The sequence below is a fragment of the Amphiura filiformis genome, chromosome 2 (assembly GCF_039555335.1).
Source record: "Amphiura filiformis chromosome 2, Afil_fr2py, whole genome shotgun sequence".
Lineage (NCBI taxonomy): Eukaryota > Metazoa > Echinodermata > Ophiuroidea > Amphilepidida > Amphiuridae > Amphiura > Amphiura filiformis.
The window spans coordinates 54,079,756-54,104,360 of NC_092629.1; the positions used below are offsets into that span (position 1 = coordinate 54,079,756).

The 24,605-nt window shown below is 35.5% G+C and overlaps 2 protein-coding genes across 2 annotated transcripts; one reads left to right on the forward strand and one right to left on the reverse strand.

Annotated features, from left to right (window-relative positions):
- Nucleotides 1-344: 344 nt before the first annotated feature.
- LOC140146385 (uncharacterized) lies at nucleotides 345-8,085 on the forward strand. The gene is made up of 6 exons (XM_072168221.1): nucleotides 345-498; nucleotides 1,491-1,688; nucleotides 1,993-2,116; nucleotides 3,034-3,128; nucleotides 4,082-4,192; nucleotides 5,307-8,085. The coding sequence occupies exons 1-6, from the start codon at nucleotides 390-392 to the stop codon at nucleotides 6,266-6,268; spliced, it is 1,599 nt and encodes a 532-aa protein (XP_072024322.1). The 5' UTR covers nucleotides 345-389; the 3' UTR covers nucleotides 6,269-8,085.
- A 3,040-nt stretch (nucleotides 8,086-11,125) lies between these two features.
- Nucleotides 11,126-17,473, reverse strand: LOC140171634 (avidin-related protein 2-like). Its single transcript, XM_072194925.1, is given in 6 exon segments — nucleotides 11,126-11,253; nucleotides 11,779-11,896; nucleotides 11,899-11,979; nucleotides 12,506-12,631; nucleotides 15,041-15,296; nucleotides 17,468-17,473. Coding segments are annotated over 6 exon segments (699 nt in total). The 3' UTR covers nucleotides 11,126-11,141.
- Nucleotides 17,474-24,605: the final 7,132 nt, after the last annotated feature.

Below are 24,605 nucleotides of genomic sequence, written 5' to 3' on the forward strand. Positions count from 1 at the left end.
CAACTTAGAAGCGATAGACATTTTTGAACTAGCATCGCAGTATAGCGCGTTTAACTTCGTTTCGTATTTGCAATACAATAATTTACCAGTAAAGAGCGCAATAATTGGGCTGTTTTCAGGTTTTTACACGTGTGTCGTCATTTTGCTATGAGTAATTAGTAGCAACACCAATCAAACCCACCAACGCTGTACAACATGCATGCGTAAATAAAAAGGTATTTCTTTACAAACCATGAAATTACTCATAACTAACAACTCTGTTTTGTGGTCATATAATAAACTTGACGATATCGAGATACAAACAGTATACTTTCTATAGTAAGGAAAATACCCAGAAAAGTTAAGCAGAAAAACTTATCAAGAATCAAATGCGACGATAATAATTAATCATGCTGCGGAGAGTGTTATTTAATGATAGCAAACACACGGTTGTTTTCAACATGTTCAACGTGATATTGGTTGCATTGCTATTTCGAGCTGTGTCTTCGTATGACAAAAGTAAGTAGCTTGACTTTTATCGTTATTATATGGGGTACTTTTGGTTACAATCATGTCATTAAACGCAACCAAATGTGGGTGCCGTAGTTAACTTTGGTTTCAAAGCAAAATTATGAAAATACTAACTTCAGGTATATTAGCTTTAAAAAAATAACACAAAATTAAAACAATATTTTTTTTGGCAAGTTGAGTTTTGAAAAGATGTTATGTTGTCTGCCAAAGACACTGCTGTATTATGCAACAACATAATGGATATGAGCAGTCAGGGTAAACAGTACAAACAACACATTACATTATACCAGTGTACGAGATCAATTAATGATGCTTACCCCAGCCTAATATAACCATACAAACAAGGGAAGAGGCTTATGCATCATACAAGCTGTATCAGAATGCTTGGTACCTATCATTTTTGGTGTTTTTGACAAGCCTGCTTCTTCAATTATGCAGCATTGGATTGTCTTGAAATGCCCAGGATTTATAGTTTTATAACCTTTCATAACATTTATCTTTAAATAAGGTAGCTCCTATGTTGCAATTGGTTGTGATATGATATATAGTCTTGTCCATAATAACTGGAAACCGATGGGTACCAATCATTTTGATACTCACACTAGCACATGTGGAAACATTCAAACATTACAATTTAGCGCAAGGTCAAATTAATGATGCTTAATCGTTATTCTTAATCATCAATATGAGGGGAAAGAAGAATTACGCATCACACACAATTAAACATGAATTTACAAATGGAAACATGACATGTATAAGCAGATATACCATATATATAAATAAAAACCAACACATTTGCAAGTTGGGTTTTGAAAAAAAAAAAGAAAATTATGTGGTCCGCCACAGACAATGCTGTGTCACTTTTGCCCTATATGTGAAACCACCGAGGGCGTCCTTAATGTTAACATGCAAAATCATATATCAACTCATTTATTCTTTCGCTTCTTGTTTTTCTTTTCCATGTACCCATCTTCCTACAGTTTTTATGGGTCATGCAACCAACCAGCCTGGTTATAATTTTGTATGTCATCAACGTACTGTTTTCAATACTCTTGGTGGTGAAATCTTCTCCAGTAAGCAGTTCTATGAGTCTGATCTGAAAGATTGCAATATACTCCTCACATCACCGCCTGGTACATTAATTGACTTCCGCTTCACTGACATCGACATTATTGCAAGTAAGATTGTTTTCTTCTGTTTCTGTTTAAATAATATTTTTGTTATTTTACTTTATTTATTTATTTATTTATTTATTTATTTATTTATTTATTTATTTATTTATTTATTTATTTATTTATTTATTTATTTATTTATATTATTTATTTATTTATGTATTTATTTATAGTAAGAAATTATAGTGAAACCATCACTAGATACAGTGCTCAACTATAAAATATAGGAGCGAAATATGTATTTATGTACTTATTTATTTATTTATTTATATTATTTATTTATTTATGTATTTATTTCCAATTAATTTAGGTAATCTGGACACTTGTTTCGACGCCAGTTTACGTATCTATGACGGGAGTACTAATACTACGAGCCTCTTGCTAGGTTTCCCTAATGGTATATGTGGACAACAAGTGCCTTCATTCCACATCAGGTAAACAACGTAAACAACAATACTATAACAACGACTATAACAGGAAAGAAAAACAATAACATAAGGTATCGGCCTAAAAGAAATTAGAAATTTGAAGCTCTATCGGTAACTAAATGAAAGCAAAAACCACACTTGCATTGTAAACCATGTTTTAAGATGGTACTACGCCCCCTGATAAATTGTGTGACTAATTTTGCATTTTTCTCAAAAATAACTAAACACTGGTAACAAAAGTTATGTATATTATAGGGGCAAGAAATCCAATTACTTCACTGAAATTTCAGTGATTCAAGACAAGTGGTTCATTATATATAATGTTAAGAAATGAGGTACATTTTAGTGCCTGGTACCTCTTTTCTTGTCATAAATAACATGAATAACGTACCGCTTGTCTTGAGTCACTGGAATTCCAGTGTATAACTGGATTTCTTGCCCCTATAATAACTTTTGTTACCAGTGTGTTATTATGTTAGACCGACAATATGCATGACACACCATAGAAATAAATTCAATTTGATAAGGTGACTAATTATTTAATACTTACAGGCATAAGCTGCAAAGTTTAGTGGAAACATGGATGCAGGAATGAGCAGTTATGAAATGTTTTATGAGTTTACAATCATGATTTTCTTCTTAACAAAATGTTGTGGCCAAATTAAGCTTTGAAATAAATTTAAATTTAAACACAGAAAAAGTAATAAAAAACCAATAAAATTATAAACTAAAATGTATTTTTGTTTTGTTTTTGTTTTTGTTTTTGAAAAGGGCCGACCCTCCCTGATTTTGGCCAATTTTGAGTCGGTCGGTGAAGGGCAAGCAAACATTGTTTTATCACTGATCTTGTTGAATCAGATTATGTCAAGTAGTTTTAATTTTTTTTAATTTTCATCGTTTATTTACCTTTTTATATCACATAGGTCGACCACTAACACCATGTTACTGCAACTTCATATAACGTCACCATACACCTCAAGTTTTGGTGCTGTCTACACTGCTTACTCACCGAGAACATGTAAGTTAACATGTTAGTTTGAATCACAAACTAGCAGGCTTGACATTAAGTATGGAATATTTCTTCACCAAGTGCCAACACTAGTCTGGAAGGGGGTCTGCCCCGGGGAGGCATTCGAATATGGAAGTGACCTACCTGTGCCCACAAACGTACAAAACCATACTTAATGTCAACTATGTAAATATGAGGCGATATTGTCACTAGGATGAAATAGCAGTGCAAGTTTTTGTACCCCAAACAAACATGATTTATTTTGAATATTACATTTATGGTTGTGGTGTCATATTTTAAGGGCGAATCTTAACCACATTGTGGTATTACGTATAATGTCGACATCATCTCCTGGCTGTTCCAACTTTCAATTTCGTGAGATCTTTGTTGAGCACGAAGAAATCCATGTACTTCCCAACCTTGCTCTTCTATTTTTTCCCATTAGGTATCACTGCCTGAACAGAATGGATCTTGTCTCACTACCCCCTTTCTCAACCAAATGGCGGTAATATGAGCGAGGGATCAACATTTGACAATTGCCTCAGGCAAAACTCACTTTCCTGGGAACTAAATACCACACAAGGTCATTTTCATGTCACTCATTGACCATGTGTGTTATATACTGCCTCAGCTATAATGACAACCTTGCGATCTGGTCAACTCATTGACAGGTACCAACCTCAGGAGGGAATTCAATTTTTGATCAATTCTCTTCAGGTAGTGAAATCTAATGCTTTTTTTGTCTTTCACGAGGGCTTAGCCTATATTTTTTTCCAGCTAAATTGTTTTCCCCACGAATAGATATTGACTTGCTGTTGTACTTTATATACTTCTGCATATATTACTTATATTATACGCATACTGTTAAATGTGAGAGTCATATCCCTGAACACTCTTACCCCCAGTTTGCTCCCAATTTTGATCCTCTCCATGTTTAGTGAAGTTTTTATGATTTGTTGCAGCTGTGCTATGTTTCTACTGCGATGATCTGTGTCTACCTGATAAATCTCAACTTTGCGACGGATTTGAAAATTGCAGAGATGGGGAGGACGAAAAGCTAAATTCCTGTAATGGTAGGTCAAAGGCCATAATGATTTTGGCTCATTTTCATGCTCTGAGTGCTAGCCATAAACTTCAACATCAAAAGCACAAGGTTTGAAATATTTTCTCAAAAACATCGTAACCCGACCGATCCTAAAAATATGCAAAAAAGATACAAAATTAAATTTAATACATAAAATAAAAAAAGAAGAAGAAAGTTCAAAGGCCTTTTATAAAAATTAATGCAATTCACAGCTTGAAAAAATAAATAAATAAAAAACCCTACCTTTTTTTTGTTACGCCAAGCAAACATTTTTAGGCTTTAATGTAGTTGACACTAGCTATAACTTAAATTCGCTAATCCAATGTTTCGCCAGTCTGATTTGCTACTGGAAAAAAGCTTGATAGTCAGAAAAATAAAAAGGGTCCGATAGTCTGAAATATATGGTTAGGGTTAGCTAACGGTAACATGGTAAGGACAAGAGTAAGATTATTTTATATTAGATATATTGTATAATCTTATTGTTTAAATATTACCCAATACTAAAAAATGTAGGAGTTCGCTTTGTTTCAAATGTCAGTTAAAAGCAGAATAATTAATCAATACTCATCAATCTCCAAGATTCACATGCAATAGAGGAAACCCTAGATGGAATTAGTATGTTATGATCAATTTATCTTGATTTATCTATGGTTCAATTTATGGAAATTGAATATAGTTTGATCAGCTCGTAATAGGCGAGTAATGTTAGGCTTTCACCACTACGCCGAAAAGTAGACCCGCGAGTGCTAATAGTTGTCTTGTCATTATTTTGTGCTAAAGAAAGTAAACAAAGTAAAAGCCTTGAATTGATTATTTGTAATAATTCTGAAAATTCTCAAAGTAAAATATTTTGATATTAATTCGCCGATTACGAACTGATTAAGGTATAGGTAAATTCTGGCATGCCCCGGTAAATTGACTGACACTTTAGAACAAAAGCTATAAATCAAATATAAACAAATCTTGACTTGGTCGACATTACACGCCATCAACAACAGAAAAAAAAGTTTTTGATATCCCTATATTCTTCTACTCGAAAACAATAAAATTCTAATATTTTAGATATACAATGTGTTATTATTATATATTTTGATTACTTTTAGATCAACCAGCCCCGATCCCGAAGCCGAATAACGACGAAGATGTGAAACTGATTGTGATTTTCGTGTTGGGTGGTATGGCCTTTATCTTCCTCGTTATTATTATCGCTATATTAGTCAAGAAGAAACTCGCGAAATATTGTATAGAAAAGCGCCGCCGACGACGAGCAGCTGCTGCAGCAAATCTCATGTTACATCCACCTCTTACACCACACATGTACCCACCACGTATGGGTTCTAATCGCACTCGTGCAGACAACTTAGGCGTGCCACCTGTAGGACTAGGCTACAACAGGCCTTTTATGGCGGGTCCTACAATACCAAATCAAGCGCGTGCTGCAGGGACGAGACAGCCGCGATCCAATATGCCGCCTCCATATACTTCAGTTGCACAAAACACGGCTGATGTAAATCCAAATGCGTATTCTGACAACCCCACCTTGGTCATGGATGATGAACCACGCCCTCACATATCCGATGGAGAGGACACACCTCCAAGGACCACGAACACTGTTTTTAACTATAATCAACCAATAAGAAATTATGACACAAATGAAGACAATCAAAATCAAGAGACTTCTTTTATTGAGGAGCCAATGCCATCACAAACCGTCCAAAACTTACCGATTACCACAGACAATAACATTCCAAACACGGATCGTCAAACCGTGTCACCAAATAACGCCGACACACTTACATCCAATGCAAGCGTTGCAGACAATGATTCAGACGTTATTAGTTTAGTTCCGGAAGTTTCAGATTCAGTTACGGACGTGACCAACCCAGTTACGGATGTTACAGACATTAGTACGGACGTAACAGTTGCACAACCAGTAAATGAAATAGATAACGTTGCAGTTGATGTAAGCACAAGGGACACAATATACGTCATAGAAGACTTGGACCTTGGATTAGGTAACCAACAAGAAGAAGAAACAGGCAGTGGGGAAGTCATCTATATCTGATTTAGTTTATATCATGCATTACTGTTTCACGCCTAAAGGTGAAGCAATCACTTATGAACAAAGGTGATAATGCAGATCGTGAATTCTGGACCCAGCTCCCAAGTAACGTCAAATACGCGAAAACCTTCGTCCCGGCTCAAAACCTCGTTGGAGTGCACGGTTGGCGCACGCAGGGGTCTAAGACTGTAACTTTCAGTTGCGAGGTAACTCGAGGTGGCGGGTTCGAGTCCCATGGGCAAGGCTCTTCATCCTAATTGCCTCTCCCTATCCAGATGTACAAATAGGTACCGGCTTTATTCAATGCCAGGAAGGTAACACGCTCTACTGAGCTCATCTGATCACAATCCTGACAATCAGACCCAACTAATCGAATTTCACGTTTGCTATAAGTGCTCTATGTTTTTGTGCTCTTGTTTCATGCATGAGTAATCTAAGGTTATTTATTTTAGGAATTTGTAGTTGTAAGATATTTATATACTGTCTTTGCGACGGAACTTGTTTCCTTTGTGGCCATGTGTCTGAAGTTGGGCACCCGAATATGTTGGAGTTGTGACACTTTACTTGAGAAAATTAAATGTTCTGATTTGTTTGTTTAGGAACATGACTAGGTTTACAATTTATTTTAATCTTAATAGAAGGCCTGATTTTCCTCTTGAATTTGATACCAAATGAAGTTATATACATGGCTGCTAATTACTTTTATACATGGCTGCTAATTACTTTCATGATTAATTAAGCTGATGAAGTCCTTGGTTGGAGGAGATACGGAGGTGAGGACACGGAGCCATACAAATTCTATGGAAAGGGTCCAGCACAGTTTGATGACATGATTGTTTTCCCTACGTTGACTTATTAAAATAAAATCCATAATTATGTAGCACCAAGGTTGAAACAAGCATATAAGAATTAAATAATTATGTAGTTTGTGTAATTTCAATTCAATATTTAGACTAAACGAGCTGGTTTATGGGTTACTCTATGCCTTTTTCAGTTGACTTCTATGTAAAACAGTTTTTCTGAATAGATTATAATAACTCTAAAATTGTCAAATGAAGAGATACTTTGTACTTATTCTGGGTTGTTATGATTATTTATGAGTTAAACCAGTTGCTGAAAATATTAATTAGTTATCAATTAGTATAATAATAAAGAAAATGTTGATCACTCTGTATACATATAAACATAGCACCCAATACAAACTATATATTTCCTGGTGGGCATTTTCAAGCCCTGTATGCTTTTGACCTTCTCAGATTGTGAAAATGCTCCTGAAAAAAAAAAAAAAAAGGCAATTCAAAACTATCCAACCTGTTCATTAAAAAGTTAATTGGTACACCTTGTATATATTCTCGTACACGTACAAGCCTGCAATTGGTACTTAAAAGTTACAACCCATTAGGAAACGAATTTGGAGAAAACCTTCTGTTAATAAAATACTATGCTGAGCCACCAGCCTGGATTGCTCACGCTCCAGTAATTTCAGATGATTGAGCTCAGTAATACATCAAAGAATGTCTTCCAATTCATGAAACAAATAGACAATCAGCTTATCGGATTAAAAGCTTAGAGGGAAGGTCTTGCTGCTCAGCAAGTGTTTGTAATTATCAGAAGGTTTTCTCCAAATTCATTCTCTAATGCATTTATCTCGAAATTGATATTTTCAGCTATGAAAATAGCATGTCACAAAAGAGGGTCCCAACTCATGTCATATGGCCATGTATGGTTTATTTATTACTGAGCATGTTATTTTATGATATAACTCCAAGTCGTTTTAAAATACAAAATGTTTAATAAACACACAATGATGTGGGAAGGAAGATAGGATTCCAAATCATTTTTGTTTTACTCTTACGAGTATTGTAATTCACCTTCTTGAATATCATCTAATTGTGGGAAAAGCTATGCATTGCACTCTTTAAAAAGTTAGACTTAAAACCTTTTTAGTCCCTTTGTTCTAGGAAGAACCGTTTCCCCGATAAATGGTTCTAATTTGAAATAAAAATGCTCTATCAGCTTTAATCATTTCATGGGTTTGATAATCTTTTTAGGTTCTATAGAGACCCTTTAAAACTGTTCATGGGCAAAGAACCATTTTAAAGGTTCTGTATAGAACCAAAAAGTGTATTAATCCCAGAAAATAGTTTTTCCGGAAAATGGTTATATCTAGAACAAATTTAGGAGAGGGTTCCGCACACAGGACAAAACGATTCTAAGTCGAACTTTTGATGGTTACTACCTGTGCAAAGTATAAGCCATCAGAATAATAGGATTAAAGGTACGTTTTAGTGTACTTGAAGTAATTTTCAATTAAATTGATGTCCTACCTTTCGAATAGAAACCTGTTACCACGAAATGAGCATAAAGTCGGTCGTTGGCAGTTTCGAGACGCCCTGGTTACTGCGTTGGTGTTCTTTGTTTCTTACGCACCTGTCAAAACCAGTAGAATTATGTCTTTTATGTCCTTTGTGAATGGGGACACAATACAAACGCGTGTCAAATAACGAACATCATCTTAGTCAGCCAGGATGTCTCGAAACTACCAACTTTCGACTTTACACTCATTTTATGGTAGCAAGTCTCTGATGTAAATGAGCGTAGAGAAGTGTTTATAATAAATGTCAAATTGGTCATTTTATAGACATGCTATTTTATTTTATTTAGTCAACTTGATAGAATAACTGTACAGTGTTAAGGCCAAAAAAAAGTTTCATTGTCCTCATTCACCCTAATCTGGAAGATCTGGAAAAAGGTCAAACTTGTTTTGGACATGACCCTTTAAACCGACCCTACGCCTTGGAAGGGATCTATGGACAATCAAAATTTTTTTTCTGGCGTTAAGAGTGAGCTTCGTATCTCTTTAGTACGAGTTAAATGTTCAGGTATGAAAGCATAATACATTAATTGTTAATTACAAGTAGAAGTCTTTGTGATCCTCTATGACAATAACTTTTATAGTTGTAAACATATAATTACAAGCGATATTTATGTCGTCATAAAGATACGCTATTTTTTAAAAATAGTAACGAAAAGGAATTTGTCGTTAACTATAGTTTATTTTCACAGTATAAATTCAGCAGTTACTGGTTTCTTCCTCATTGGGTAAAGTCATTAACTTAGACAATAGTTGCAGTTGAGGAAGGAGTCAGTAGGATTCGGGATGAATGAGGGAAATGCAGCATAACTGTTTAAAAGGTATTCTATAACCCTCACGGCCCATTATTGAATACTAAGCACTGTGATTTATCGACATTGCGAAGATCACGCACTGTGATTTGTCAAAACGCGCCACGTGAAAGCACGCTACAATTATTTTAACATTAAAGTTGTCTATTTGCGCCTGGAACGCAACTAGTAATCTCTTATTGCACATTTTGATTCGTATGTTATTATTGTACAGCTTCTTACAGCACAGTCAGTTTACTCTGAAGTACAAAGTAGCGACGCGGACGCACATGTTGTGCCGACTTTGAAGGCACGCATAGATGCAGCAGAGACGCACAACTGCGCATTGTTTACTCGCTGTATACTCGCGCGTTGTCACTTTGTACTTCAGAGTGGACAAACTGTACCTGTGTTCGTCTTTGTTACGTCTTTTTTAACCATGTGATCAACATTGTAACAATTATACCCATTATATACTGATACGGTAATCACACACCATCAAACTTTGGGGTTTTTTTTTTTGTTTTGTTTTTTGTTTTGTTTTTAATCAGTCTGGTTCCCGGATGAACTGTTGTTAAAGGGGTGGGGTCCAATTTGATCATACGGTGCTTTTAGCCTTACATCATCTGATCGAAATTTCATTAATTTTAGTCAAATTGTTTCCGGCAATTGTATTATTGGAAACAAAATTGTAAAATTGTAAACAACAATGGCAAATTGAATAGTATGGGTAGTAAATCATGCACCGCCGGCTTTCATTTGTGTTTTTATTCACCATATATTTAAAGAAAACAATTCAAACCCGAAATTGTACTGGGGTTATTGAAAACATGTGAGATGCCAATATCTCAATTCTGATTATAAAGTTGAGGTCAATCAACTTCACGTTTTTATAAGGTCGATTCACAACACGATGCGCCTCCAGCGGTAGCTGGGAGAGGTCAAAATACGCAGTGCATCACGCGAAATAGTCGCGTAACCAGCGTAATACGATTACAACAAAGGCACATAATGTCATTTTGTGTTTAAATGTCAACAACATGATGTTACACGAGAATGCACATTGAAACAACATTTACAGTACACGTATATTTTCTATTTATTGATCGCATCCTTCGTGTAACTATTTCAACATTATTATTATCATACTCGCGTGAAAATCCATTGATGGCGAGAACGATCCTGAAAGTCAAAAGTTGACTGGCAAGAGCAACCGCTGGTGGCGCATCGTATTGTGAATTGCGAGAATTATCTAATTATGTTCGATTGTGTAACACAATACTACCAACAGTTTTGGATATCAATCCAGCAAACATAAAATGTTTCCGAAAACATTCTCAAAAGATTAGAAAAGGTTACCAGAAAACATTTAAATAACGGGTTATATAAAGGGAAAACACGTTTTAATAACAATCAAAACTATTTTTATAAACCTGCTACAAAAATTCCAACATAATGTTATTCAAATGTTGACAGAATATTTTGCAAAAATGTTTGCAACAAATATTTCACAACAACATTCTGACAATATTTTAACAATGTTGTTGTAGTGCTTTTTCCTACAATACGCTTTAAAATGTTTTCATGGTCTTTATACGATCCGCCATTTAATGTCATTAAAACGTTTTGATAAAACCAAAACCACGTGGAAATGTTTAAGAATCGCTTCTGTGTGTGTATGTAGATCCTCTCCCAGTGAATAGCGAAGTTGTTATATAACGCCGTGCTTCTCATGTCTCCAGAAATCTCGCGGTGTGTGTGTATTGAGTGCTTTGCGAGGTCCTGGGTTTTGTTCTTCACGTGTAAATGTATCTTGGCCAATCCTGTATGTAAACAAATGAACAAACACAATGAAACAATTTAGCAATAACCGTACAAATTTACACACATACATACAAAAAACAAGTATAAAAAGTGTTTATGACATCAAAGTTAATAAAATTCAAAAACCTTTTTGAAAACTGCAAAACAATATAGCATAGTGCCGAACATGTCTCCCCAAACTCGTCTGACGCCCAGGCATTGACATACGAATTGTTGGCTTTCCTTTCAACGTGCTAACACATGTGTGTCCCCCTCTATACCCGATCTTGGGGAACGCATATTTAAAATCTGAACTTGTGAATCACGTGTTTCAAGCGCAATTAGCAAGATATTTGGCATATTTGAACTTTTTGTTACTATTTTAGGGTGTAACATAGAAAAGGTGCCCTTAACATTTTCTGTCCTCTTGTTACTTATAACAAATTGCTTGGTATCACTACATTTTCCCTACATAATGATTGTTCCATTCCAATATAATCCGGCATAGGTGACGCGATTCAAAGCAACTTCTAACTCATACATACCTATCAGACATCCATTCATGCTTGCAGCTATCTATTTTTGTACTCAATATCCATGTCGTCTGCAGTGTTTCCACTCCATTGCATATCATACATTGCCCTGCCCAACTGGTTACTGACTCCCTTCATTCCACAGCACTGTTATTCCAAAGCTGGGATTCGAACCCGAGCTGGAATGACCTATGACAACGGAATGACTGTCTCCTGTGATGAAATAAAAATCATTTATTGGACTTCCCAACTACATGGTTGCAATATTTGTTTTTGTCCAGAATATTATGAAATGTCATGCTTCCATTATATTGTTTACGAGTGGATATTACGTAGTGGTAGATAAAATGATAAAATGATATTGTTGTTTCTAATTCCCGATGCTGCTTCTGAGTACATTATAATATTTAGAACGGTTTATACAGGCCAATAGCCCGAAGGTCACTGCCCAATGACTTCGTTATAAACCCTAATCATAACCTATGGACCTACCCCTTCGGAATAATGAGCTGTTCCCATGCAATATATTAAAGTGGGTAGCGTAATTAGTCCGCAAACCATGCGATGTCGTACCTGGTGACTAATTTTGTTTATTTATTTAATTCCCGTCGATTATGTCACTGTTTTTCCACGTTATCAACTAAATCATGTGTTATCATAATTTACCTTTGTCAATCAATTAATTTCATAAATAATAACAACCAACCAATATGGCGCCAGTTTGGTTCTATTACCTTACCTGCACTACCCCATCCTTTCTCAACGGCTGTCCGATACTCTCCCGTTATAATGCCGCTAGTTGTAGAAATATTCAAAATCATTTCCGATCCTAAAGAATTGTACCAGTTACCTTGGAGTGAGCAAACTGCGAAGAAAATACGACGAAATAAATATTATATCTTCTGAATATGGACATTAACAGTATTACACATGCAAGATGCTCTCTAGCCTTGTTCAAGGCCCTCTAAGTTTCCTCCCTCATGACCAGCACTTGAATCCTAGTTTCTAATCTGCACTGCTTTTGGGGCTCGCCAAGTGTAATACTAAGCTCAAGTTTGATTTTTCAGCATACGCACAGCATTAATAGCTGTAATCTGTGGCCCTCACTGACTTCGCGAGCCCCAAAATAGTTCAAGCAGGGAGAAAATCTTAGAAAGCCTTGAACAAGGCTAGATGCTCTCTAGGTATCGGGCGTAGCCAAAACACGTGGTCCGATTTCTACGCAGGTGAGATTGCAAGTGAAGCCATTCTCGGAAATATCTGATATGAGGTCGATATATTTTTGAGTTTAGCGTTCATGAGCCTTACTAATATTTTGTTCAAAGCAACTGTCAACTCAACCAAATGGACATTTCTTATTTACAGTGTTTCTTTCCATAACAGCTCTAACATAATCTGTAGGTTAAATTAGTTTTCTTTAGTAATCCGGTCCGACTTCTTGTTGCCCAGGACATATTGCCGGGCCAAGCAGCACACTGCCTGCGCATGAAATATATATTTTGGTAAATCTTCTGAATTTGTCAGAATAAGCCCCAAATTGTTCATATTGCTTTTATAAAAGATCGAGGGAAATCTTACCTTTATACACATGAGCTACATATAATTTGGCAATTTGACACAGGGCGAAAAACAATTACCAGGAGGAAAATAATTTAACTAACTAAATTAATATGCAAATTATCTTTTTTTATTTAAAATTGATTAAAAATTACTATGGATTGCGCATCCATTGCAAGCATTATATATTTTACCTCATCTTTACTCTAAACTAAATGGTCTATTAAAGAATGTTCTTTTCATATAGAACATTGTATTGTGGGATACCATATTGCCTGCGCCGGCATCATACTAGATAACGGTCTACAATTCACACTAACTAACGGTCTATTAAGGGGGTACTACACCCACTTTTTTTTTTTGCATTTTTTGCATTTTGTGAAGAAATTACAAAAAAAAATTGGACAAAGTGGTATGCAAAATGAAGGGGCAAATCTTCTCGTTTTATTGGTGGCATCGGTTTCAACGTAGCTTACATGCTTTTAAAAGTAGAAGCCAAAAGGTGGTACATCACTGATGATTTAAATTCACTTCATTTTGGAAAGCTTACTATCAACGGATTTCGTTAAAATTTTGGATATGTGTTGCTAACACGTTAGGGAAATAAAGTTGATATGTAAAATGGGAATAAGTGGTTCCTGATTTCTTTTATGACTTCATGGACTTGGTGCTCCACAACTATCAAAAAAGGAACTGGTTAAAATGCTTCTATTTTCAATGTTGAGCTATATTTTGTATTTTTAACTTGCGACATTATTTCACTGAAACATAATTAAGCCCAAGGTAACAGGTTACCACAACCATACTGCAGCAATGTTGAAAAAAATTGTATTTCTTGTCACCTATACCACCATATTGGGTAGTTTTCCGTAAGCTTAACTTTTGTGATTTTGGTAACTATTTTATATTTATTTGTAAAATCCATCTCAACTAGGCATTCTAAATTGTACTCACCATTTACATCCCAAGGTATATTAGTATATCCACCTTGCACTTCTCGATATATATCCAGTTAAAGACAGAATATCAAAATTATTCCTCATTATGATATAACAGACTCTTACATGTGTATTCAAAATTGATGCTTAAATTTGACCTGAAGTCCTGAACCAATTGACCTATAACCTGACATACGGTGATCTAATAGCCTTTTCTTCTCCTAACAACACATTATATAATTAAATTGACTAATGACTATTCATCCATTGTGTAAGTGTTTATTTAATTTATTCAGTGTTATATATTTTGCATGCACCACTATAGATTTTCTATAGAGAGTATAACAAAGGATTTAATGTATTCTATTCATGTACCCTACTTGAACATGTTGAAAAGAATAAATTATAGTTTGTTATGAAACACAGATCTGAGTTACTAGGATACACAGTAAACAAAAAAATATATAGGGCTAAAATGACTTACTACAATGTGTAAAAGCATTTTTTCTTCTTTTTTTCATTTTTGTTATTTCACATGATCCGTGCATATATCGCCTAGCTATAAATGAAAAAATATTTTTTTAGCCCAATCAAACCAATATATGGGTGTAGTATGCCCTTAAAGAATGTCTTTTGAAATAGAACATTGTATTGTGGGATACCATGTTGTCTGCGCCGGCAACATTACTAGTCAGAAAGTGCATCCTGGCCAGACAGTTAGACCGGACTGTTTAGCCGGTTTTTTTAACATTTAAAACTATTTTACTTGTAAGACCTACATTTCCTTGTTGTCTTGTTCTCATCCATCATATCTTCATCACAAGGCTCATCATCTTCCATGTATGCTGGCTCTTGTTGCATCTGCTCACCAGGCTGGGAGTCTAATTCACCATGTTCATTCTCAGTGACAGGTGGTGGTGTTGTGGTTGCCGCTGCACGCCTCATCCGGCTGCGTACTGCTGCTTTATGGATATCATCCACAGCTAAGGCACAGGCAAGTAGTGCCAGAAGAAGTACAACGGTCTGGTGTATTTTCTGCAGTGAACAAAGTGATAAGTCAATACCCCCAGTTTAAGCACTGTGTCACTGGGTCAATGTAAAAATTCTGAACAGTGATGGATCTAGGACCCGCTTCTGGGTGGACACTAAAAAAAAGGAGTCCTAGCCCCGGGTCCTAGCCTTTCCAGAATCCCTGTTTTTGTTCTTTGTAGAACCATTTAAGGTTCCGCATACAGGATTGCTCAAGAACCATTTTTGAACTGTTAAAACTAAGAGTGAACGAGGCTACCCCTGACCTGGCCTAAGAGGAGCGATCTCTTCTTTGTGAAATACAGACTAAGAACCAGGACAAAGGTTTTATCTACTAGTACATATTTTAACCATTTTATCTTTTTTCAAACCCTTATGCTATGCACAAGATTTTAGTTGCTCAGGTCACCCGCCTGCTAATTAGTAATACTCCTTTTTGAAGTGGGAGGCATAGTGCACATGAAATAATACATGTGACACAAAAGACCTAAATTCTTTTGGTGTTTTGGCGAAAAAAATATTCGATACGAACGGTCAAAAATTTGAATTGATCGTCGGCTTTTCATCCTAGCTACATAGACTTTTATATGTACATATTCTTAGATTTATAAAGGTTACTTCAAAGACTGCTAAATATCATAAATATCTACTTAAAAATATCAACTTTTAATCGTTTGACATAAAATATGTATTATATCGCGAATTTAAAAAAATCAAATTAATGTTATCAAATTTATTAATTTTATATCATTCTTCGTATTCAGAATGTAATTACATATCATATTATATATATGATTTTACATCTTCCCTTTTCAGAAATAGATCAGGCTAAACAGGACGACCAATAACAAAAGTGCGTGTTAGAAGCACAAACGGCGCTCGCGGATGTTACAAATATTATTTACTTTCGAAGAAGTACGCATTTTGCGGTCAATTGCCTTGATTTGCGTTTACGTTTTCACAAATAACTATCGCACGCATCGCGTTTATTAATGAGGTTATGAATGTAAAATCGTTTTATCTTTGTACATGTATATTGCACGGCATTGGTTAGAACAGCTTTAAAACTATTATACTCAAGACACGATCCTGAGAACTGAACAACCACCCACCAAACACAAACACGTTTTAAAAACGTTTTATATAAGTTATATTTTGGCTTTTGGTTTAGGTAAAAACGTTTTAATAACTTTAAAATGTCGGGTTATACAAATGTCATGATAACGTTTTAAAACGTTTTGTATGAAAACACACTACAACAATATTTTTAAATGTTTTCAAAAAATTTTATTGTAAACTATTTTTGCAAACATTTTTGCCAAATGATTTGTCAATACTTAAATAACATTATGTTAAAATATTTGAACCCAGCAAACACAGAAATGTTCTTAAAATGTTTTTTTCAAAACATTTTAATAACATTAAATGTCGGGTTATATAAAGGTCATGAAAACGTTTTTAAAACGTTATTGCAAATATTTTGGGCAAACATTTTTCGCAAAATATTTTTATCAACCCCAAAATAACATTCTGTTTAGAATGTTTTGTATCAAGTTTTCATGAATGTTTTTGGAATATTATCAAAACGTTTTTATACCCTTTATATAACCCGACATTGAAACGTGTTCTGTAAAACATTTTTGTTTGCTGAGCAGTAGATTATCAAAAAATATTTTTTAAGGTTATGAAACCGTTTTATACTCTTAATATACCCTTTATATAACCCGACATTTAAACATTTTCTGACAACCTTTTATAACCTTTTGCGAATGATGTCGAAAACGTTTTGTGTTTGCTGGGCATGTGACCTCTCGGGGTGAGCGGTCTCTGAGTTTAGCAGTTCTCTTAATTTTGCATGCATAGTATATAGCTTGTTAAAGAAATGCCATGTGGTAGGGCTAGACCGATTTTACTTGATCACACCACAAACGGTATATGCTATAATTATTCTACTAAAACAGAACATATTCCAAGTAGTAACAATACAAATTTCGTAATGACATAAATGTACAGAGTTCTTCTAAAACATTTGAAACAAAACACCTTGATCTATTTTGGATAAATAAAGCGGAAGTAAGATGTTAAAATGTTTAAAAATAAGACTCGGGCTGAATCCCTTTACATAATGTAACATCAACTTATTAAATCAGAGTATAAAATGTATAGTTACAACTCACCTCCATAGTATATTGCTACGTATGACGAAACGATCTAACAGGTAGACTGATAACCAACCAGATAAGCAAAGTACAAATTATTTTGTTGAACTTTGACCTCATCATATACGGTTTATCGAAATAGAAGTTTGATGCGCAGATACAACAAATAAACACAAATATTAAAACAAGTGCATCGTATTAATGTTGTTTAAAGGCCTGTTAAGTGATTTACGTATCCGGAGGATCGCAAAAATCATCAAAATTTAGATGTTGGAACCTTTATAGTAGTGTTAACATTGCCTGCTATTTTACATCGATGAATGGGCCTTTAAGCAGTACAATAGAATTTATCATAACATTGAGCCTATAGTTTCGCAATTCGTATTTGTTTGGACAGAGTTACTGAGGGACTCCCGAGGGACAGTTATTAATAAACGAGATTATGATACTTATTTCTTTTGACACGTAAGCAAAAAATAGGAATAATTCATTCCTGGGGTCTATACTATAAATTGTAATGTAAACACTAGGTCTTCAGCCATGGATGTCGATTTAAAGATAAGTTGACGTCGTGTTCGTGCCCATTGTTTTCATTTATCTATAGTTTATCGTAGGTCAATGTCTCGTTATTGTATGATTAAGTTGTGATTTGTCAAATGAGCTCTTCACATGTCAAGATAAGGTACAAATAGATCTGCACCAATCTGTATAAATGATGCGCTCCTCTTAATTTTGTTGTGACGGGTGCATGTATAATAGAAGTACTTATATTAACCATATGGAAAGGTTTGGCTACAAAGCGATTCTCTTATAAACGCATATATACACAGTTTCCACCTCGATACATCTGAGCACACAATTTCGTCCAAGAGCTTCCAAACAAGCAGTGAATTGTCTCTATACTGTATTTTTTTACACTACTCGGTTGAGTGCACGGCATCCACCATAAGAGTTGTTTGTGCTTCTAGCTGGCGAATAGTGGAAAATAGGCACCTCTGATTGGTTTTTGTCCAACCCTCAAGTGTTCCTTCCAATCAGATTTTTTTTATATCGAACGAAAGCTAACACATACCCCTAAAAACACCTTTTTTAATACGTCAACAGATAGCACAATTCAATATTTATAGCAAGGCGAATGTAGTAAATTTGTTGAAAACGACCTATTCAGTCACAGTTTCTGACCAAAATGTAGGTTTAAAAGTCAAAACCTCAAGTGATCCTTACAATATTTTCAGATTTTATGTCATTGAATGAAAGAGCACAAATATATTGTCAACATAATAGCTTCATTTCAATGAGCAATGATCAATTCTCTTTAAATTGCAAATCTTGTGCGAAATGTTACACGTTTCGCCTGTGTTTTGTCATACGGTTGTAAATTCAATGAACAATGACTTTGCTTATAGCGTGCTTACAAATTCATATGTTATAAATTAACAGATATGAATATATTTGCAGTTATTTCAGCTGTGTAAAAGTTATTATGGTAAAATTGTTTTAACTTTGTATATTGCAGGGCATTGGTTAGAACAGCTTTAGGCATACCCTGGGTAAAGATAATAAATAAAAATTAATAGTTAACTGAGTATCTAACGCACGCATACACACAGGGGTGAAAAGTCTTATGCAGTATTTAGAAATAGACAAAAATAGAATGCGAATGGTGTCCATACAACACCTGTTGTTTTGAAATTTTTTTAAACTGTTTAACTGAGTAGCCTATCTATCACACATCCCCCGCATCCAACCTACACACCCGCACCCACATCACAATTACACGAAAAGATAAATCGGTAATTGGAAAGATCAAGTTGTTTGATACACTTGCCACTTAAAAGCAGTGGCGTAACTACGGGGGCAGAGGGGGGCAACATGCCCCGGCGCTACACTTAGGGGGCGCCAAATTGACCAATTCAGCATCGATTCTGCGCCCCTCCAAGCGATAATAGTCAAAATTTTCAAGCGCTTCGCGCGTATTTCAGCACAAAATCAATTGAAATAACATTTTAAGACCGATATTCAACTCTAGTAACCAAAATTAATTAGTGTTTTGGCCTTATTTGTCCAAAAGTTCGTCCGCTCCGCGCGCAATTGTTTCAAAAAATGGGGAGATTCTGTATCCTTAGCCACTAGCTACGCCACTGCCCGCATCTAAGATATTCTCGGGGGGGGGGGGGGGATAGGGGCGCCAGTTTTGTTTCTTGCCCCGGGCGCTACCAGCCCTCGTTACGCCACTGCTTACAAGCAAACGTATGCCAAAGCAATGCATACATTATAGTGTTGGTTAGTATTACCTCACGTAGACCTATCTAATATTTTAGCAACTTAGGGGATGTGTCCTTAACATATTTCTACTTAAATGACTCTACCTGCCTCACAAAGGGATATTTTCCTGAAAGACAGACAAGCAAGGAAGTAAATAAACAAAAAGAAATTATATTGGTGACAATTAAATTTTATAGTCTAATTTTATAGTTTATAGTCTTTCTTTCATCATAGATGTGCTAACATAGCATGCTGGTAGTTAAGCCGAAAGCCGTGTATTAAAGACAAACAGTGGACATTTTACATAAATATATACTTTCTATACTTTGAAAGAAATTAACACATTGTATTTGAACAAAAAAAAACAAAAACAAAAACACAGACACACACCCCTACCCGCAAGAGCTACATGGTGGGGGTACCCCCATAGGGTTCGTGTATGTTGTATGTTTTTTGGTACAACATGACATTGTGGGGGTATAAATAGGTATGAACATACATTGTGGGGGTACGAAACTGTGTGTTGATATTCCCATAATGGCAGATGGTGGCATGTACAGTGTGTCACTCTGGTGGTATATTTAAGACCTACCCTACCCCCTCTTAAGGCCCTAAAATGCCATTTGCAGATGTCTTCATTGTGGGGCAGAGGATGATTTAAGGAAGCCCCATCATGCACTGTAGAAGTGTTATCACGAGAGTTTCAACTGCCACTTTACTTTTCAAATCCCATTGAATTCTGTGCAAATGATGTTGTTTTAGAATTATGTGTGTGTCATTATTACTTTCAGAACAAAAGTGATGTATGCGCAAAGGATAAATCACACCTTCTGATAAAATGTGAAATCGACCAACATTTTGAATGTGTTTTTATTGTAAATATATCAGTCCAAATTCGAATTTGAACCATGCACGTCTATGCAGTGGGCAAGCAGTACGTGGTGTCATGTTCACTCACACAGCTGTGCTAACCGCAAGTTGACCCCAGTTGAGTGCTGGGTAGTGCATCCTCTGATTGTGGGGGTACCCCCACAAAGTCGAAATACGCCCACAACGTAGACTTATACTTAAAAGTACCCCACAATATACCTCCTGCACACTCACACACATACAAAAAAAACCACCATAAAATGAGGACCGAAATGAGGATGAGGACCAAAAGAGTGGAAAATACGAAAGGATTTCTTTTTTTGTAACAAAATATATCAAAATCAAGCTGAATAAGATCATTCCGCATGTGGCGTTTAGATTTTGGTGCGTTTAGTTACGCTCAATTCTGTTTATCAGAGAGCGTACCAAAGATGTTTTACTTTATTAAAACCTAGATGAGCTTATCTGTATACCGCTGCGTGGCCGCAAACGTAACCGTCACGGCTGAAACATGCATGTAAATGAATCAAAAAAAGTACAGCAAGACTTTTTCGCATCACGTACGTCGAAGTTCACTTTCCAATTATGCAACCTGTAGTTAGGATAACGAAAACGACTGGTAAGCAAGTCAACTAAATTACCTCAAAATCTGAAGGAAAAAATGGCGGACAAATCGTCGGACCTTTCCTGAATTAATACAGCATATCTAGCCATTGTTAACATGGGGTCATCGGTTTGAATATTTTCCTTATATAATATATAAAATATATTTTTCATGATATAACATTAATGGACAGAAAAGTGCACATGATTTTCGTGTTTCGAATCGGACGAGTAACAAGCTCTATGACGTCATGATGTAAACAATGTCTGGGTCATTCATAATTAATTAGGTAAACCCAAATATGGAAACCTCAAAAACTATGCAAATTAGGTGTTCGACGAATCAGAATACGATCAGCCCACCTCCAAAATTATGCAAATGAGTTGAGGCGGTTACGTGAACATGTACACCAATGCGACTCTTGTGTATACCGACCTCTGTGGAGCGTACCAATAACTAAAAACACGATTGAACAACAGAGTAAAGAAGCTATCTTTTGGACCAAAATTGCAACTCTGTTGTGAAAAATAAATAATATTAATTTTAGGATTGTTTTGGCGGCCATTTTGGACGCCATCTTGGAAAATCAATTTCAAGTTGCCCGATTTTTTAAAACATTTTTGTGTTATTCCTGAGGTCCCATAGTACCAAAATCTGTTTAACAACCTTTTGTTGCAATTTTTTAGGGTCAAACCGTATCATTCACTCGTGTATAATGTGGAATACTTGGGATATGAAGCTTAGTAGAAATTAAAATTCTATTTTAAATTTATTTAATATTCAAATTAATTTTATCTTAAATATAATGGCAAACTGCGTATCTAACACGCATACATACAGAGGATGAAAGGTAACGCTGTTGAGAAAAGCCTACAGCGTTTTGGAATAGATAAAAACAGAAATAAAATATTTCCAACTCCATACAACACCTGTTTGTTTAAATAATTTTTACAAACTGGTAAACTGTGTATATAACAAACAGAGGAAACGTTTTCAAAGCTTGATATTTGAGCCATAATGCACGATCTTTTAAAATGAAATTGGTTACGATTTTTGGCATATTTGCAGTGGCTTAGCCAGCACTTTTTCAGAGGATGGGCAAAGGTGATGGAGGGGTAGGGTGGGAATGCAACTTTCAAAGGGGTAAGCTTTGATGAAAACGGTCAAACATGAGCTAAAAAGTGCAAAAAACCTAAAAGTCTTAACTATCAGGTACATTCTCCGATAAAGTGTTCAAGTTTGGTCTAAAGAATGACAAAATACCAACCACGAAGAATCTATGAAAATCATTCAGAGTCGTAAACTTCGTAAAGTAGTTTTAGGAGGAACTATCTGTTATTATTGAGAATAGAGTTGCCACGGTCAAAAAATAAATTTTCTTTATACTTTCATATTTGATGGACCTAGACCTCAAACTAACACACAAGGGATATATTTCGGAAAAATATCCCCGTTGCCATGCCGTCGTTTTATCTTTTCAGTTTCTGTTTCCGTATCCGTAATAGTTTTTGTAAGTCATTGTTATTCTGAAGTGGTAGTCTCCCAGGTATGACCAATCTTTTATTCTAGCCTTTTGTTAGTTACTGAAAATTTGAAGCTCGTGAATTTCAGTTTTCGTTTTGTAAGTTATATTGATTTTTTACATAAAACCTTGAGATGTGCGGTTGGGTGCCAATCTAGACAAAAGAAGAGTCTAAATTTTACGGTCCTAAATTCGCGGTAAATTGTACGGCTTCAATTGACTTGTGTTTGGTGTATATGTACTTACGCCTAGACGTAAGTGCCTCGTAAAAAAGTCTTGCATTGAAATATATACTAACCATGTTGCCAAGTTATAAGCAAAAGTCTTTCATATTGGCGATGAAACGAGCGTCTAAAATATCCCAATGAGGCGCGTACAAGTGGTGATTTGGTAATCATGTTTTATATTGAAATGCAATACAAAAGAATTTGCATTGGAGCAAAGATAATGTATTCTATTCATGGCAAGCTAATCTGATAATTGGTTAGGCCTATATGCAAGACTCGGGTTTATTTTAAATGTTTATTTTTGCAGAGCTTATTTTCAGTCATGGATCATACTGATAAATTTCGCGAGGGGGAGGGAGGGAGGGAGTTACTTAAGTTGAGACTGAACAAGCGAGAGTGGGAGGGGGTGAGGAAGAAAGAGAGGAGAGGGAGAGACGGAAAGACTAGAAAGAGAAGAACTCGAGAGGAGAGAGTAGGGACCGGGGACGGGGAGGGAGTGGGGAGACTGATCAGGGGGGGGGCAGGAGGAAGCAAAATAGGGAGATAGACATTGATACGAGGGAAGGGCGACACTGTGGCCCTGCACAAGTGCAATGGGGCGCGACAGGCTCATAAGCGGACCTTTTGTGATTGAAGGGCTTATTTTCAACGTTTTTACAGAAAAAAGTGGACCTTTTCATTCGGATTTGCATTTTGTCATAATAATGTGAATCAATTTATCACTCAAACACGAGAGGGCGCTAGACCATTAAAACAGCGGTCGGACACCGGTGTTCAATACTATTTTATCTCCAGCCTTTATGGGCTTTATTGACACAGGCAATTACCTCTATTGAAATAATCTGATTGGTACTTCAGAGTTAACAATGAAGTCAGATTACAGTAAACTTACTGAATCCCTTGCGTTTTCGTATCTGAACAATAGAGTTACGGAAACTGAAAAGATAAAAAGACCCATGGTAACAGCCAAATTTCTATTTTAGGCCTATTTTTACAATTTTTGCATTCTTCAGCAATCAAATTGTCAAGTTTTGAAGTCGGTGTTACTAATATATAATGTTTTCTTTATAAGGTATGAATAGGTCAAACCTTAGATGCCGCATTGAAACTATAAAAATAATCAACAGATGTCAGGGTGGGTTATACCATTTATTTGAAATATGGGTGTTTTTCAATTTTTTCAAAGTATGAAAATATACCAACTTTGTATAGCTCATAAACCATATGGTAGTGCTCCGATTTCAACATCGACCACAGCATGTTGAGATGATACATTGGTCTTATGAAAAAGTTACATTTGAGCTTGGGGAAAACACATCTGTATATACAGTGTTACCAGACATTTATATATTTTTTTTGAAATTCAGCACAAGTCTCACCTTAAGTTAGATGATGTAAAAATGAAACTTCACCCTTTCAAGGAACAATTTTTAGAAAGAAAGTTAATTTCATATCAAATTTGATCAGTTATTATGGTCAGTGTTGTTCTAAACCCATATGGGTGTTGCCAAAATTGGGGTTTAATTGTAAGATGTGAATAGTTTTCAGCTTTTTACAAGTCTTAAAAATACCAAAATACAATGGCATCCACTCCTAAAATAAAGATGTGAAAATGAAACATCGACCTCATCATGTTGAGATGATACGTTGGTCTTATAAAAAAAATAG

What these genes read in the sequence shown, in the direction of transcription:
- LOC140146385 (XM_072168221.1), top strand. Translation starts at nt 390, where the DNA reads ATGCTGCGGAGAGTGTTATTTAATGATAGCAAACACACGGTTGTTTTC. An exon ending in GTGCCTTCATTCCACATCAG is followed by an intron (nt 2,117 to 3,033) that starts GTAAACAACGTA and finishes TATATCACATAG; the next exon opens with GTCGACCACTAACACCATGT. An exon ending in TGCTTACTCACCGAGAACAT is followed by an intron (nt 3,129 to 4,081) that starts GTAAGTTAACAT and finishes GATTTGTTGCAG; the next exon opens with CTGTGCTATGTTTCTACTGC.